This window comes from Acomys russatus, chromosome 16 (assembly GCF_903995435.1).
Source record: "Acomys russatus chromosome 16, mAcoRus1.1, whole genome shotgun sequence".
Taxonomy (NCBI): domain Eukaryota; kingdom Metazoa; phylum Chordata; class Mammalia; order Rodentia; family Muridae; genus Acomys; species Acomys russatus.
Window position 1 is genome coordinate 253,455 of NC_067152.1, and position 17,737 is coordinate 271,191.

General features: G+C 46.8%; 1 protein-coding gene across 1 annotated transcript; it reads right to left on the reverse strand.

The window, feature by feature from the left end:
- Positions 1-2,512: 2,512 nt before the first annotated feature.
- On the reverse strand, positions 2,513-17,725 carry LOC127199912 (neuferricin). Its single transcript, XM_051157898.1, has 4 exons — positions 17,359-17,725; positions 14,084-14,224; positions 8,299-8,485; positions 2,513-3,616 (listed from the first exon to the last, which is right to left on the reverse strand). The coding sequence occupies exons 1-4, from the start codon at positions 17,606-17,608 to the stop codon at positions 3,403-3,405; spliced, it is 792 nt and encodes a 263-aa protein (XP_051013855.1). The 5' UTR covers positions 17,609-17,725; the 3' UTR covers positions 2,513-3,402.
- Positions 17,726-17,737: the final 12 nt, after the last annotated feature.

Below are 17,737 nucleotides of genomic sequence, written 5' to 3' on the forward strand. Positions count from 1 at the left end.
TTAAAGACATTTGTAGCTACTTCTAACCCAGAAGTACCAATAAACATTAAAAAACAATTTTTAAAAATTGGTATGGGAGAGCCGGACAGTTGGCTCAGTGGTTAAGCCATTGGTGACGCATTGTTACAAAAATGTGGGTTCCGTTCCCAGCACTCACATGGAGGCTCACAACCTCCTCGAACACCAGGCATACATGTGATACACAGATGTACACGCAGGCAGAATACTCATACACATAAAGTAATAAAAAATCTAAGAATATACTTAAAATTAATATATGAACAAACAAATGTCTTGAGCTGCTATCATTAGCATTTACATCCTAGCATTCCATGTGACACACAATGGCAGGTGTCACAGGCATTCCATGTGACGCACAATGACATGTCACAGGCTTTCCATGTGACGCATACTGACATGTCACAGGCATTCCATGTGACACACAATGACAGATGTCACAAGCATTTTGTGTGAGCAGCTACTGCACTTAGGCCTCCTGAACACAAGCTTCAGGTTATGGTGATGCATGCGACTGAGATGCGGTTTCAGCTGGAAGTTGTCCAAAGGCTCCTGGACTAGTCCTTCACTCCATTTCAGAGCAACTATAAGGATTCACTGTGAGCTTCCCACTGGCCAAGATTTAATTGAAGCGGGGAGAGGGGCACTGGCACTGAGGGGAACCAGGAGCTCCATGAAGCGGATGCTACAGAGCAATGCTGCCAGCTGGCTTGCTCAGCTGCCTCCGTTTTCTTTTTTCTTCCTCCTCCTCCTTGTTTTGTTTTTTGTTTTTTTAAAGATAGACTCTTGCTATGTAGCCTTGGCTGTCCTGGAACGCTATAGAACAGGTTGGTCTCAAACTCAGATATACACGTGTCTCTGCCCCTCAATGCTGGGATTAAAGGTTTACCTCCTTCCCTGGCTTCACTTACCTTTCTTGGTCAACCAGGTCTACCTGCTCAGGAGTGACACAGCCCACAGTAGACTAGTGCCTTCCCCCTGTCCTCCCCCTCTATTAGCAATTAAAGAAAAATACCTATTGCATACACAGAGGGAGATAAAGGGACCAGGCATGAGCCGGGTGTGGTGGCGCATGCCTTTAATCCCAGCACTCAGGAGGCAGAGGCAGGCAGATTGCTGTGAGTTCGAGGCCAGCCTGGTCTACAAAGTGAGTCCAGGATGGCCAAGGCTACACAGAGAAACCCTGTCTCGAAAAACAAAAACAAACAAACAAAAAAAAAACCAAAGGGGACCAGGCATTGCATTTCACATCTTTAATCTTAGCAATAGAAAGCAGAGGCAGGTGGAATTTCTGAGTTCAAGGCCAGCTTGGTGTACACAGGTTCCAAGGAAGCTAGGGCTATATAAAGAAACTTAAAAAAAAAAAAAAAGAAAGAAAGAAAGAATGAAAATGCCTCTCAGACATGCCACAGGCTAATGTGATCTGGCCAATTCTTCAGTTGAGATTCTCTTACCCGGTGACTCTTAAGTTTGTATCAAGATGACAGCTGAAACTATGACATCTGGTGACAAGGAGGATGTAGATTAGAAATGTGGGGTTTGGGGGCTGGAGAGATGGCACAGCAGTTAAGAGCACTAACTGCTCTTCCAGAGGTCCTGAGTTCAGTTCCCAGCAACCACATGGTGGCTCACAGCCATCTATAATGTGATCTGATGCCCTCTTCTGGTATACAGGCAGAGGACTCACATGTGAAAGAAAAAAGAAATGTGGGGTTTGTAGGGATGGGGAGATGAGATGGGTAGTAAACTGCTTGCCATACAAATGTAAGGACAAGAGTTTAGCTCCTTGTAAAAAAAAAAAAAAAAAAGTCAGGCATGGTGACATACCTGTATCCTAGCACTGGGAAGGAAGAGACAGGAGGATTCCTGGAGCTTGCTGGCCAACTAGTCTTGCCAAATAAGAGTTACAGGCTTGGTGAGAGACCTTGTCTTATATAAGGAAGGTGGAGAGAAATAAAGGAAGAAATCTAACTTTTTTTTTTGCTGATATTTATACATATGTACATAATGTACACAAGAAAAAAAGCAATGTGGACTTCCAGTCCCTGCAGAAGGAGCTCCCAGACTTATTTATTATTAACTGTGTGGACTTTATTATAAAACAGCATTGTACTGCCTGAAGTAGGGGGGGAAAGCCAGAGAGGAGTTCCTAGGGATGAAGTTTTCAAAGACATAGAAGGAAGAGCTAGGGGTGGGATCAGTGCAGCAAGTGAGGACTTGATGGGGATCTTGCAGGACATCATGGTCAAAGAGTCAAGAGCAATGAAGATCAAGGGCGTAGGGATGTCGCTTTGTTGGTAAAGTGCTTGCCTAGCATGCAAACGGCTCTGGTTCAATCCCTAGTACCAAACAAACGGCATGGCAGCGCATGCCTACATTCTGAGTTCAAGGCTGACTTGGATATATGAGATCCTGTCTCAAAAAGTCAAGTAATTTTTAAAAACCAGCAGAGATCAAAATAGGTAAGAATTAGCAGGGCTTAGTGGCTCACACCTTTAATGCCAACACTTGGGAGGCAGATGGACCTCTGAGTTCTGGGCCTGCCAAAGCCTAGCATTACACTCTGTCTCAAAAACATAAACATGAACCACAGCAGAGATAGGTAAGAACTGACCCTGCTGTGGCACAGAGAAGGCAGGGGACTCAGCAGTGAGTGGGGTTAGGAAACCTGGAGCAGAAGCCCCTGTCAAAATGTGAGGCAGTTACTGATAACTGTTCATTAGTGATAAGAGGAAAGTGAGCTGTTTAATACACACTTGGGCAAGGAAAACCTGAGCATGCTCCATCTGTGTAAGTAAAAAAAAAAAAAAATTTCCAATTCCAGAATCAGCCCATCCCAGTTTAGCATCACGTCTCATTGTACCAACCCATCTCTGTGGAGTCAGTAAATTCAAGTTTGCTTTGGAGTAGAGGTTTTAGAAATGTCACAAAGTCAGAAATTAGGAGCTTAGAAAATTACCTTGATTCTGCTAAGATGCACAGCTTCTTGGGAAATGCCTGCTTCTCTGCTGAGAGCCACAGCCCTGTTCTGCTACTGTTTCAAGTAAGATGGGCAGAGTCCAAGCTCTGATTCAGGCAGTACTGAGCCCATGGGAAGTCCCCTGCTGGAGCACACAGACTTCTTTATCCAGGCTGTCGTATATTAATTGCACTGTGTTCATTCGTGTCTGCAGGCTCCAAAGGAAGATGACAGAGGGACCAAGGTTCTAAATAGTGTCAAAACAACCTGACCATACCAGGTAGGCTCTTGTCTCAGCCACCACACATTTGCAGAGTGAGGCTGGAGTCCTTGACACTCCTATTTCATTCCACCTGGAGCCATCCTAGGGCTTCCTGGAATCTATGGAAGGTTCTCCACATGTCATCAACATACAGGACACCATCTTAGAGTGGGAAGGAACATGTGATGGCCAGTGGTGGACAGCCCGTGTATTCTTCCAAGTTAGGGTTGTCCAGGTCCCCACGGTCTAAGTGTCGAGGGCTGTCTCGATGGTCACTAGGTGGGCCAGTTGTTCTCACACACACACAGTGGGGCTCCTTAGCCCCCGGCTTATACAACTTCCTGGGGACACCAATCCAGTCTCTGTTCACACCTCCACTAGGAAAAAGAGAAAGAAGACTTCTTAAAAGTATAAACTTATAAGCCGGCGTGGCACACTCATGTGATTGCAGCACTCAGGGAGGCAGAGGCAGGCGGATCTCTTGAGTTTGAGGCCAGCCTGGTCTACAAAGCAAGTCCAGACACTCAAGGCTACACAGAAAAACCCTGGCCCTGGGGGGGGGGGAGGACGGGGGAAGGAGTATGAACTTAGAGGCCCTGGGATGAGAGAAGGACACACTGAGCAGGGAAGGCCCTTCATTCTGCTGCCTGTCTCACCCTGGGCCATAAGCGCTCCTACTTCTGGCTTTCCACACACAATGCTAATACTACCTTCTCCAGAAGGAAGCAGAGCCCATGTCCCTTTCACTGTGCCCTTAGTGACTAAGAGGTCTCCCTACCAGCCAGGGAGCATCCCCTTCCTGTCTCCTTTACATCCATGCTGAGCAGCATCTTCACCTTCAGACTTGCAGCACTTCCTGGAGTGGGTCTTGGCATCTGTGTCTCAGCACACTGTGCTGGCTTTGCACGGATCCAACTCCTGCGACTGGGGCTTCAGGGAGGGAGGAGTCCACTCTGGTCCAGCATACCCTGGCCACCTCCTATCTTGGGCAGAGGAACCTAGCTCATTTCAGTGTCCTGCATTTGATTTCTGGCAGACTCAGAGCCCTTGTAGAAGCAAAAGTGACATTCATGAAACTGACCCTTATATGGGCTCTAGTGCTTGGCATTACTGGAGCTGTTAGAAACAATTTCACTTGTATCTTACCCATAAGTAGGGCTGCTTAGGCCCCAAATGCCTTCTCGGTCCAGCTGTCCATTCCACCAGTGTTCCTTACTCTACATGTGGTCCCTGCCTACAGAACTCCTTCCTCTCAGAGGCGCACAGGTGAATAGAAAACAACACTGGGTTGAGGCTCAGGAATAGGTCTGGAAGGACTCTGGGAGGCAGGGCCTGAGCAACTCATTCCCAAATGTAAGGGAGGTCATGAGACAGAAGAATCTTAAGGGGTACAGGGAGCATCTAATTGTACACTGCAGACTTCTAGCACCTCCGACATTGCCAGTGCTCTCTCTGAGTCCACCTGTATCTAGGATTGGGTCCCAAGAAGGCCACCCAGGTTGCAGACTGTCCTCTGTTAGGTGGCCAGGCCAGGCTCCAGACAAAAGCCATGTCTCTCAAAAGTCGGCCTTCCTCAGCCTTCACCTTACTTCCCAGGTTAAAGCAGAAGGATGGGTAACGGGCAGTGGTGGCTCTGTGTGCTCTGTCCACTCAGCGGTGAGTGGGTCCCTAGTAGAAGAAGGAGTTCCATACAGCTGAGTGCACAGGAATGGGGCTCCGCTCGCCAGGCCTCCTCAGTAGGAGCTTAACTATTGGTGGTGTTGTTATGTTTTGAGACTTGGTTTCTCTGTGTAGCCCTAGCTGTCCTGGACTCGCTTTGTAGACCAGGCTGGCCTTGAACTCAGGAGATCTGCCTGTCTCTGCCTCCTGAGTACTGAGACTAAAGCCTACCATGCTGGGCTAAGAGCTTAATCTGAGCCTTTGAGTCTGGGAGCTTTGTCCAGTTTCTGTTTTCCACTGTCCCCTTACCAGAGCTAAAGAAGATGTGAGAGAGCTGAGCCTGATTAAAGCAGGTTTGAGTGTGGCTGGCCTGATTAAAGCAGGAAAAAAACATTCTTGGAATAATCTCTATGGCACCAAGCTTAGTCCCCACCCCCACCACTGCCCAGTGCTTGTGAGGGAAGAAACTTCCATCCAGCTTGTGCTTCCTGAGAACGTTCAGGGTGCCAGAACTTTTATGATTTGACTTGTTTTTTATTTATTTATTTTTAAATATTTATTATTATGTATACAGTGATCTGTCTGCATGTACACTTGTAGGCCAGAAGAGAGCATCAGATCACATTATAGATGGCTGTGAACCACCATGTGGTTGCTGAGAACTGAACTCAGACCCTTTGGAAGAGCAGGCAGTGCTCTTAACCACTGAGCCATCTCTCCAGCACCCTTTTTTGTTTTGTTTTGTTGTTTTGTTTTTGGTTTTTCAAGACAGGGTTTCTCTGTGTAGCCCTGGCTATCCTTGACTCACTTTGTAGACCAGGCTGGCCTCGAACTCAGAGATCTGCCTGCCTCTGCCTCCCTGAGTGTTGGGATTAAAGGCGTGCTCCACCATGCCTAGCTGTTTTGATTTTTCATAAGTTTTTTTTTGTTTTGATTTGATTTGTTTTGTTTTTTGCTTTGCTTCTAATGGAGCTAACAATTGAACCCAGGGCCATGTTCCAAGCAAGTGCTATACCATTAAGCTACATTCAGCTACCACGGTTCTTTAAAAACATCTTGGGATATAGAGAGGGGCATGGTGGCAGAGTGCTTGTCCAGCTTGCACAAAGCCCTGAGTTCTAACTCTACCAATGTATAAACCAGGCATAATGGTGGTGGATGCTGGCAACTCCTGGTATCAGTAGGTAGAGACAGAAGGATTAAAAATTCAAGGGCATCAAACAAAGAGTTCAAGGCTAGTCTAGGACCAAGGATCTCCACATGAGACTGTGTTGCAAAGAAAATAAAAATAAAGCCAGTAGTGCACACCTGTAATCCCAGCACTCTGGGAGGAGGAACCATGTCTTGAAAAACCAAAAATAAACAAACAAACACTACCTGAGGGCATCAAAGAATGAGTCTACCTCCCATTCCACTCTCCTGCACGCAGGAATAATTTGTGCTGACAAACAGGAGACTGAGGAGCATCCCTGGCTGAATAGGCAGAAGTAGTCAAGAAATAGTACCTGAGCTAGAGTCTCTCCCTAAGCTAAGAGCACATATTGTGCTTCTAGAGGACTTGAGTTTGGTTCCCGGCACCCACACTGATGGCTCACAACATCCTCTAATGGATCCAGATCCAGAGATACAACACCTCTGGACACTTACACTCACATGCACTTATACCCCCACACACACACACATGGGTTTTTTGGTTTGTTTGTTTGTTTGTGTGTAAGTGTTTTGTCTCTGTGTATATATGTGTACCACATGTGTTCCTGGCGCCTGCAGGAGTCAGACATCAGATCCCCTGGAACTAGAGTTATAGACAGTTGTGAGCCACCAAGTGAGTGCTGGGTCCTCTGCAAGAATAACAAGTGCTAACCGGGCATGGTTGCACACACCTTTAATCCCAGCACACAGGAGGCAGAGGCTGGCAGATCTCTGAGTTCGAGGCCAGCCTGGTCTACAAAGTTTTAGTCCAGGACAGCCAAGGCTATACAGAGAAACCCTGTCTTGAAAAACCAAAACAAACAAAACAACAAAACTCTCCAACCCATATATACAGTTAAAAATAAGAATAAAAAAAGAAAAGAAAATCACGAAGTGTTATGGGCCAGCAGTTAACAGCTCTTAATATTTTTGCAGAGGACCCAGGTTGGGGTCTCAGCATCCACATGGCTACTCACAACTGCCTGTAACTCTAGTTCCAGGGCATTTGATGTCCTTTTCTGGCCTCCATAAGCACCTGAATACACGTAGTACAAATACATACACAGACACATACTATAAAATGAATTTTAAAAAGAAAAAGAAATAGCACCTATGTCATTGAATTCCCAGACCATCACATCTCCTCTAACAGGATCTCAGGGGTGGTTGTTGAGAGGCGAGGAAGAGGACCAGGTCTCAAATGCATGTCTCAGTCCTTTGGTTTTCATTCGGTTATTAAAAGTCCTACTATTAGGATTTCTCTTTAATTGCCCATCTTATGGTTTGAATCTGACATGTCTCCAATAGGAATGCTTGAATACTTGGTCCCCAGATGCTAGTGCAGTTTTAAGAGATTTTAGGACTTTGGGGACCTGAGTCCCAGCCAGGAGTGCCTCACTGGGGCAGGCCTTGGGCTATATCTGCCTCTGGTTCTGGCACAACCCCGCTTCCCTATCATGGTGTGGGCACTGGTATCCACACACCTCCACTGCCACAGACTGTTGCAGGATATTTGATCACACTGTGAACCCCGAAATTATGTACTGGAAAAACCTGTTTCTAGTTGTAGTATGGTTCAGCCCTAAGCACACACCTTTAATCCAAGAGCTTTCTGTAAACAGGATTAAACAAAGTCAATCATAGGTCAAGAGGCAGAGCAAGCGACCAGTTGACATGGAGTGAACATAGGAAAGAAACTTAGAGTGAAACAGAGAGATGCATGGAATGTAGAAGGGAGGGCCATTCAGTGGGAAGGGTTTTAAAGACATCGAGGAGGAGAAGGGGCTTTTTCCTTCTTGGACATGAGCTGAGTAAGAAGGCCAGCTGGGTGCTTCCTCTGCCTCTCTGAGCTAGCAGGTTTTCACCCCAGCATCTGGCTCTTGAGTTTTTATTGGTAAAATTGAATGTTTGGGTTTTTGTTTAAAAACAACAACAGACCAAGCGGCTCTACCATGCCTTTCCTGCTATGTGGCCTGTACCCTCTACAACCATAAGATTGAATCTTTGCTCTGTCAAATCACTTCTTTCAGGTGTTTTATCATGACGGTAAGTAAAGGAATATAATTCAGAAGACCTAACATGCATAACACATGTAAACTGCCCAGATTAGCTGTCAGATGTGGAGTCCCTGGACAATAAATAAATAATAAAAGGGTGGCTTAGAAGATGGATGCAGGAGAGATGGCCGAGCAGAATGAAGGGTACTTACCTCCTTTGGGAGCACCAGAGCCGGCTACCCTTGACAGAGCTCCACTCAGCATTGCATGGAGGGAACTTCTGCTTTTCTCTCTCTGCCTGTTCATTTGCCTCCATTCCTTTAGCCACCATGGCTTCTACTTGGCTTAGTTCTGCAGTGGGCATCCCATCCTCTCTGTAGAACCTTCCAACCAGTCGTCCTGGGATCACAGGGAGAAAGGCCACAGAGGGTAAGCCAAGGAAACCCTTTTCTCCCCAAGTTGCTTTGGTCATGATTTTTTTTTTTTTATCAGAACAATAGAAACCCTAAGACAGAAATTGGTACCAGTATTGTGGGGGTGCTGCTGTGACAGACCGGGCCATGTTGGTTTTGGGAGGGTTGTAGAAGGACTTTGTAACTTTGGGCTAAAAAGGCCATTGAGTATTCAAATGGCTTGAGTATTCAAAGCTTGGTGAGCTGTTCGGTGGGAGCTTGGAAGATAAGAGTGTTGAGAGAAATGCAGAAGATGGGTCCTGGCTTGTGGTGTCACAGAGGGAAGGCTGAGAGTCAGTTAAAGACTCTGTCAGGAGCGTTTGCTATCTTGAGCTGAGAACCTGTGGCCCTGGTCACTCACGCTGAAGGGTCAGCTAGCTGCAGTCTGCTAGTATCAAAATCTTTATCACCTCCAGACATCAGATCTCTGAAAACAGACACATTTATCAATGCTCTGTAGTGCTTGTGAGAACACCAAGTATTTAGTAAGTGAAGGGTGAACATACAATCTATTAGCCTGTATTTTTCTGCATCCATGTCAAATTACTTTGTTTTACAGAACTATTTAGTTAGACTAGCTCAGAGCCCATGCTTTTCCACCTCCACATCTTTCTTCTGACTCAGTACTTAAGAGAGTGGACATTAAATTTTGTTTAAAATGGCTTTCAAAATGTCTTATTATCTAAGCTATAAAAACAATTACAAAGTGGTTGCAGTCTATAGGCCAGCACACAAAAAAAGGTTCTGTTCTTCTAGGTACCACAACTTTCTGTGTCCAAGTCCTGAGGTACAAATGACCTTAAAAGGTACCACCTTGGCCAGGCGTGGTGGCACATGCCTTTAAGCCCAGCACTCAGGAGGCAGAGGCAGGCAGATCTCTGTGAATTCAAGGCTAGCCTGGTCTACAAAAAGAGTTCCAGGACAGCCAGGGCTATTAGACAGAGAAACCCTGTCTCAAAAAACCCAACCCCCCCACACACACACAAAAAAAGTACCACCTTACTGGGGTGGAGCAAATCCCGGAAACACCTTGGGGAGGTTTGATCAAGCAGGAGGCAGTTAGACTTCCTGTCTCAGCTGTGTGGTTCCAACCTCTATAGTCAGTTCCCAAGAACAGAGCTGAACTTAGGTTCCAATGGGAAGCCCAGGACTTCATTCATGCTCCCAAGTCCTAGGCCTTTATCAGCTTCCCTGTGGTGGTTTTCTTTTCTTTTCTTTTCTTTTTTTATTTTGGTTTTTAAAGACAGGGTTTGTCTGTGTAACAGCTCTAGCTGTCCCAGAACTTGCTCTGTAGACCAGACTGGCCTTGAACTCACAGAGATCCACCTGCCTCTGCCTCCCAAGTGCTGGGATTAAAGGCGTACGTCACCACCGCCTGCCACCCCCCTCCCCTGTGGTAGTTTTAAAATAAGAAGTGTCCCCCATAGGCTCAGGCGCTTGAACACCTGGTTCCCAATTGGTGCTGCTGTTTGGGGAGGTGGTGCAGCCTTGCTGAAGGAAGTGTGTCTCCTGAGGGCAGAGAGACTTGAGGAGTTATAGCCTTGCCTCCCTGCTTGCTCACACCCTCTCTCTGCTCTCTCAGTTTTCTGAGTAACTGCCTGCTGTCATAACTCCCCCTGACATTATGGATTCTCCTGAAACCATGAAGCCCAATAAGGTTGCCTTGGTCCTGGTGATTTACCGCAGCAGCAGACACCAGTACACCCTTCAGGCCCGTCTGTGTGAGAGCAGTGCGTCTCCCTGACTCCTTCACATGCAGATACATACGTCCCTTCATTCCCTTAGCAGCAGATCTGCCAGTTCTACCTCTGAAATGCATTCTGATTCTGTCCTTTCCTGTCAGTTTCCCCTGCTGCCCCTTGTCCAAAACACACACTAAGGCAACAGCCTTCCAGTTGGTCTCTGCTACAGCTCAGGTTTTCCTACCATGCTTCCTCCACAAAGCATCGGGGGCATTTCCCCTAGTGCTCAGATCAGAGCAAGGGCTTCCTGCACGGGGAGTGGGTGCTCTGCCGCTCAGGCACATCCCTACCTTACTGCCTTTACTTCATCTCCAGGCAGGACCTCACTTTCCAGCCCTGGCTGGCCTCAGGCTTCGGATTCTTCTGCTTGTTTTTTTCCTTTTCTTTTTTTTAAAAAATAGGGCACCAGGCCTCATTACTGATGGTTGCTGGGAATTGAACTCAGGACCTTCAGAAGAAAAGCCAGTGCTCTTAACCTCTGAGCCATCTCTCCAGCCCCCTGCCTCAGTTTTTGCAAGTGTTAGAATTATAGGTCTAATTTGGATGCTTTTTTTCTTTTAATTTCAATTTTATGTGTATGAGTTTTGTCTGAATCTGTGTGTGCACTAAATGTATGTACTGCCCATGGAGATCAGAAGTGGGTGTTGGATCTGTGGAATTAGAGTTACAGATGATTGTGAGCACATGGGCCCATGTGGTGCAGGGAACTGAATCTGGTCCTCTGAAAAGAGTAGCCAGTGTGTTTAACCACGAGACATCTATCTCTCTGGCCCCTGAGTATTCTTTTAAAACATGAGTCATGTAGGGTGGTTGTGGTGGTGGCACACACCTTTAATCCTAGCACTTGGGAGCCAGAGGCAGGCAGACTTCTATGAGTTTGAGGCCAGCCTGGTCTACAGAGTGAGTTCCAGTACAGTCAGGGCTACACACCAAGAAACCCTGTCTAAAACACCAAACAGAAAAAACAAAAGCATCCATTGTACCACGTCACTTCTATGCCTAACTAAAGCCCTTTATAGCTAGCTATTCAAGGCCCAAAATAAAATACAAACTTATCTAGGCCTCCAGTTTCCTCAGCCGGTTGGCTTCTGCCTGTCCACTCTGCCTCTTCTCAAGTCACTTGTTCCCTCATTCCTCTGGGCTCCAGCACACAAGTTTCTCTGTCATCTGTCCAGGTCTTGGTGATGCCCACCTCAGGCACCACTCCTCCCTCACACTGCTACACTCTCTCCACATCTGTGTGGCCACCCCTTCTCCTGCTAGGCCCATCCTAGAAGCCCCCCTCGGCCATCAGCTCCAAAGGTAACTCAAGCCACCAGCACGCATCCCATGATTTTATTCACAGCCTTATATAGTTTAGCTAGAAAGGCCCAATACTCAAAACAGCTTCATGCAGAGCATTGCTTTACATGTCTGCTATATGAATACGCGAAAGGGACAGGGCCTGAGTCCCAGATGAGAAGTCTTTAGGTTGGCTTACCACCAACTTTAGGGTATGGAGGGCTTTATATTGCATGGGCTGAGCCTGTCCTGTTGCCCTTAGACATGGTACCTAAGAGAGAGGACAGACAACAGGAGCAGAGTCTTAGAAGCTGTTTTATGAGAACAGGTTTACTGGCTGGATCTCTATGAGTATCCAGAGCACAACAAAATCTGCCTCATTTCCCCTCGAGGTCCAGCTATCAACTTCAGTGATAGCGTCTTAACTGTGCTCATGCCAATATGCATGAAATTTGCCTTCATCCTCTGCTGTCTCTGAAAGTCTTAGACGGTCCCCATGCCAAAACCTTGGCAGGAACTGCATCGAAGACACTCCTGGTCACCGTGAGGACCATAATTGTAACATGAGTTACAGTTGTTCAAGTGCATCCCGACTAACTGAAATTCTCCACAGCCTTTCCAACCATGTGCCCCAACTGCATCCTCATGGTTCCTGGGATGCACCCATTCCCAAAGTACTTCTAGTTTGTTCCCCTAATCAGTTCTCGGAGTATGGTATGGCATCCTTTGTTCACTCGTAAGAGTCCATTCTTATTTTTGTGCACTGTTTTCTTTCCTTTTTTGAATAAAAATAAACTTTAATTTTGGAAAAAACATCGTCTTGAAAACAGAAATGTCCTATAATAAAATTCATACTAAACATCCAAAGTAAAAACAAGAATAAAAATAATACCCTGGGTGTGGTGGTGCACACCTGTAATGCCAGCACTCAGGCAGCAAAGGCAGGCTACACAGTCAGACACTGTCTCAAATGAAACAAGACAAAAGAAAAAGAAAAAGAAAAAGAAAAGCAGATGAATAAAGAACAAGCTGGACATAGTGGCGCATGCCTGTGGAGTGCCCACAGCTAGGGAGGGTCAAGACTTCAGTGACAGCATCAATTACATAACAAGTTTGAGACCAGCCTGAGTTATTGAGACTTTGTTTAAAAAAAACAAGAAAAACAAACAAACAGGCAAAACCATAAAGCCTCACAATAAAACACCAGCTGGGCCTCAAGCATAACTATGACCCATCTGAGCCTAAATGAAGCTGAATATGATGATGATTTTTGGTAAAGGCTGAAGTTAGAAACAAAGCCTAACCCCAGCCCGTCACAAGCAGCCAACCAACTCAGGGCTCGGTGACCAGGAACTGTCTAACAAGCTGACAGGCTTTAAAAAGCTGGGCCTAGGGATGAAGCTTGGGTGGCAAAGCTGCTTGCCTAGCACGCAGGACTTCATTAGGTCAGCAACATTTCAACTGTCACTTAGCAACCTCACCTGGGAACAGAAAGAAACAAGTGCACTGAGCACAGAGGACAAATATGGTTGTAATGTCAGGAACTACCTAGGGCAGCCTAAAGGCAAACAAGGGCGTGCTGAATGTGGAATGAGAAAGGTTGGAGCGAAAGGGAGTGGAATGGAAATCAGTCACTTCAGATCTTATGAAATCAGAGCTTCAACCACTGGACATGGAGTATAAGGGCTTCGGGAAAATACCATGTTCTCAGAATACACAGCCCAAGCAGAAATGAAATGGACCTTTAGAGGCATTAGGGGCAGGAAGTGCTCATCTAGACCTGTTCCAATGGCCAGGGGACACTGGTTTCTGAAAAGCCACACATGCCCATGTGGGCTCCATAAGAGGTGAGGGCTGCATGCAGATGAGAGGACTGGCCTCAGCCATCCTGGATTTCAGTGCTTAGCAAAGGCTGGAGCAACCTGCCTGTCACCTGACTTCTTGCTTAAGCGTTGCTTTCCCTCATATATCACCAGTAAGCAACAACTGCAGGAACCCACACACAGCTGGCATTGATACATGTTTGAGCACTTAGGAGATGAGGCCAGCCTGATCTACACAGTGAGTTTGAGACCAGCCTGGGCTACATGAAACTATGAATGAATGTGTGATTAGCATAACTTCCATCTGAGAAACAGTTGATTCGGGATGTCTGCCTCATTGGAAAGTAATCATAGGGAATGCTGAGAACTGCACACAAGTGACGTCAAGCCTTCCTGACTGTACTGGAGCCACAGGGAGGCCACCTCTTGGAGCTGGCTGTTCATGTCCAACACTGATGACACTGACTGGGGGGCACAGACATGAAAGTATGAGGCCTGGCAATCCTCTCTCAATGTTACCCACAGCTGTATTTTCTTCTGGGGATTACTCCTGCACTAATAGCAAGACTTTAACATGAAAAACCTAGGGCTGGTTTTGAAATTTTTACCTTAAGCCTAGTTCCTAAAGAATCCAGGCACCCTGATGACCACAGTAAGACAACCAAGTGTAATCCACAGTGATGGGTGAGGAGTACATACCAACAAATACATAATTTTTCTCGTAGAATGAAAGCCAATTGTGAAGTGTCAGTATCTCAGAGGAGGACAAGTCAGTTACATCATCCACAAGGCCGGCTTCAGAGTAGTCTCCTGTCACAAATGCTCTGGATGCATCCCGGCCTTCAGGAAAGAAGTGGCCAATGATCTGGTTATAAGTCACAATACTGCACCCAGTAAAGCACTTGCTTTCTGAAGAAACATGCCCTAACAACCCCTAGTCTCACTCTCAGGGACCCCTGGACTAGGGACATGAATTTTTGGCAATGGCCATTTACTTGCTTTTATTTTACTTTTTTTTTGTTTGTTTGTTTGCTTGTTTCCAACATAGAATTTTTATTATTTGAGAATGTTCCATCAAACACCGTAATCACACTCACTTCTCAGTCCCTCCGCGACTGTTCCCCCTCCCCTTGTGACCCCACTCCCACCACCAAAAGCAGGAAAAAACCAGTTCTATTTATGGTGTCTACATACTCGCTGAAGCATAGTCAGACTCTCAGTGGCCAGCCCCCTACCAACGCAGTCCTTCTCTACCTGCACCCCAGGCAGGAGCCATCAATCGTGGAGAATTACACTTCAGTATCCCTGTCACAATTTTCAAGAGTTCTCTTCGATGGCTTCCTTTTCAGGCTGTTACTTTTGGGGGGTGGGGTTGGGATGGAGGTGTAGGGTTGTCACAGAAGCTTTCTATGTTCCTCTTTCTCAGCTGTGTGTGTCTGCAGTTACCGGTGTCACTGCAAGGGTAGCTTCCTTGCCCTTGACGGCCATCACTAGCACAGATCCTGGGCTTCTACAGTTTCTGGCAACAGCACAAACCATGGACCTCCACATGGTCTCCAGCATCAATAAGTACCAAGGACCCCCACTTGATCTCAGGAGGTAATACAGCAAGCAGACATCAACATGGCCCTCTGCCAAAGCACAGGCCATGAACCAGCGTAGGCTCCAGGAGAGGGCTTCCAATCCAGTGCATAGACCATTCTTCATCTTGAAATCCCCTCACTGTTCAAAGCCAGGGTAATGATGTGGCTGGGCAGCCTCTTCGGGGGCTGAGTCTCTGCAAGCTCCAGGCTGCTGCACTCTACACTGCCAACTCTACTGGGTCACAACCTGTTCTTTCATCAAGTGCAGCCTTCTCTCACACCCATCACAGCTGTCTAGTCTCCAGTTCTCTACTCATCCATCACATCTTCATTCATGATAGTGGCGTTGGAAGCTCCAGTGTGTCACACAGTACATCCTTTTCCCCAGCTTTACATACAAATGTTCATTGTGATGAGCTGTTGGCCTGGTTCAAGGCCTCTGGCTTCTGCCACACCATCAACACTGGATACCACCTGAGACTCCTCTCAGACATCCTGTTGTTGTCCTGTGCCACACAGATCCTGCAGCTTTGGATCTGTGGGACCAGCCCCTTCACACATTCCAGCAGCTCATAGATGGGATAGATGTTGGGGTGGACCAACTCAAATCCCTCGATCTGAGACTGGGTAGTAGCTGAGTTGGTCAGCCTGGGCCGCTGCCTCAGGTCAGCCCTGTTTTTGAGGCAGTGTCTCACTATTTAACTTGGTTGGTGTGGAACTTGATATGGAGACCATGCTGGCCTGCTCTCAAAGAGATATGCTTGCCTCCCAAACTCTGGGAATAAATGTGTGCACCACTACACCTGGCCCATCAATTTTATTTAATTTCAACAATATTCAATTGATAAAATTCAAAATGATTAATTTCTGGCTTCCATGACACTTACTCCACTCCTGGTTTTCCCAGCACCTCACTGTCTAGTTAGTTCTAAGGATCAGTTATTATCCACACCTTATTACTTGACCATCTTGTGATTTCAGATCCCGTATCTAGGCTGCACGATTAGCCAAGACATTTCCTGAGCACTGGACCTTTATATCCAACTTCTATTCAATGTCACTTAGGTATCTCACAGCCATTGCAAGTTCAAAAAGCCTATCTTGAGCCACTGGTCATAAGCCCCCGGAAACACTCATCTGTTCTTGTCTCGGGTTCCTTATCAACCAGTTACCCAATCTACAGGTGCAGGCTTGACTCCTCTTTCATCCCTTCCATCTATTTGATGCCTGAATCTCTATTTTCTTCCTCAATACTTCCTGTATTCATCCACCTGTCTTTATCTGCTACCAAAATCCCATCTCTCAGGTGAGCTAACAGAGGATCCCTGGTGGGATCACATTCCATCCTACCAAACTGCTCTCCAAGTAACATTCAGACTAGTATTTTATTATTGAACATTTTCTTTTGTGTGTATCTGTGTATATGCCATATATGTGTACATGTGTGTGTGTGTGTGTATGCATGTACATGCATGAGTTACAGACAGTTGTGAGCCATCCAACATTGGTCTTAGAGCTGAATGCAGGCACTCTGGAAAAGCAGGAAGCACACTTATCCAATGAGTCAGATTCCAGCACTAGACTGTCTTTATTGTTTTGTGAGACAGGGTCTACCATGGCCTGTAACTTGCTACATAGATCAGGCTGGTCTAGAACTCAGAGACTGGTCTATCTGTCTCCGAGTACTAAGATTAAAGGTGTGTCATCACACCCAGCTCCCTAGATTGATATTTTATGGATTTTTTTAAAGACAGGGTTTCACTGTGCAGCCCTGGCTGTCCTCAACTCAGAGATCTGTCTGTCTCTCCTCCTGAGTGCGAGGGTTAAAGGCTTATGCCACCTCGTCTGAATCTAGACTGATATTTTATAGTTTTGATTGTGAGCCTAGTCTTTAACAATTGAGCCATCTCTCTAGCCCTAGACTGTTATTTTAAACAAAAAAAAAATCATCATGTCATTCCTTGCCAAAATCCTCAGTGCTTCCATGTGCCTCATGAGAATATCCACAATCCTTAATTCTGTAGCATTTGCCACTAACCTCACCCAGGCACTTTTTACATCACTTATTGTGTTGACTTCTCTTTCCACCTCCCAGACTAGGTTGGAGGCTCTGGTAAAACTACTTTCTCCTTTTCAGACATACCACAAAGTAGGGCTTTAGTTAAGAGATGGCTCAGTCGATTAGGCACTCGCCTCACAAACTTGACTGGGAGCGTGCGGGTACATAACAAGCATAGTTGCGCCCGAACCTCAAACCAGGACTGTGCAGCCGTGTCCTTGCCGGAGCAGCAGCCTGAGGAACGTGGGATGATGGAACCCGAATGAGTCAACTAATGGACGCACGCATGCAGCACGGGTGGCTACGGGCCCGCGCAGGAGCCTCGCTGGTACCTGCGAAGCCGCTATAGTGCGCCCCGGGCTCGTAGTGCCTTCGGCCGGAGGACACGTCGTAGACGCGGCCGAGCAGCGCCAAGTACAGGCCCGGGTCACCCGGGCCGCCGCGATAGCGGGCTAGTTCCTCCGGTACGAAGAGGCGAAGGCCAGGACGGGGACCCCACCATTCCATCAACCACACGACCGTGGCCGCGACCGCCGCCACGGCCAGGCTCAGCACCACACCAAGCCCGCACTGCCTCAGCATGTACACAGCAGCACACAAGCCGCACTTCCGAAGTTGCCACCTCTCTAGCCACAACTAAGATGGCGGAAACGCCGGTCGTGACGTCAGCAGCGCGACTCTCTGACAAGCTTCAGAGCAAAGTTCACTCTT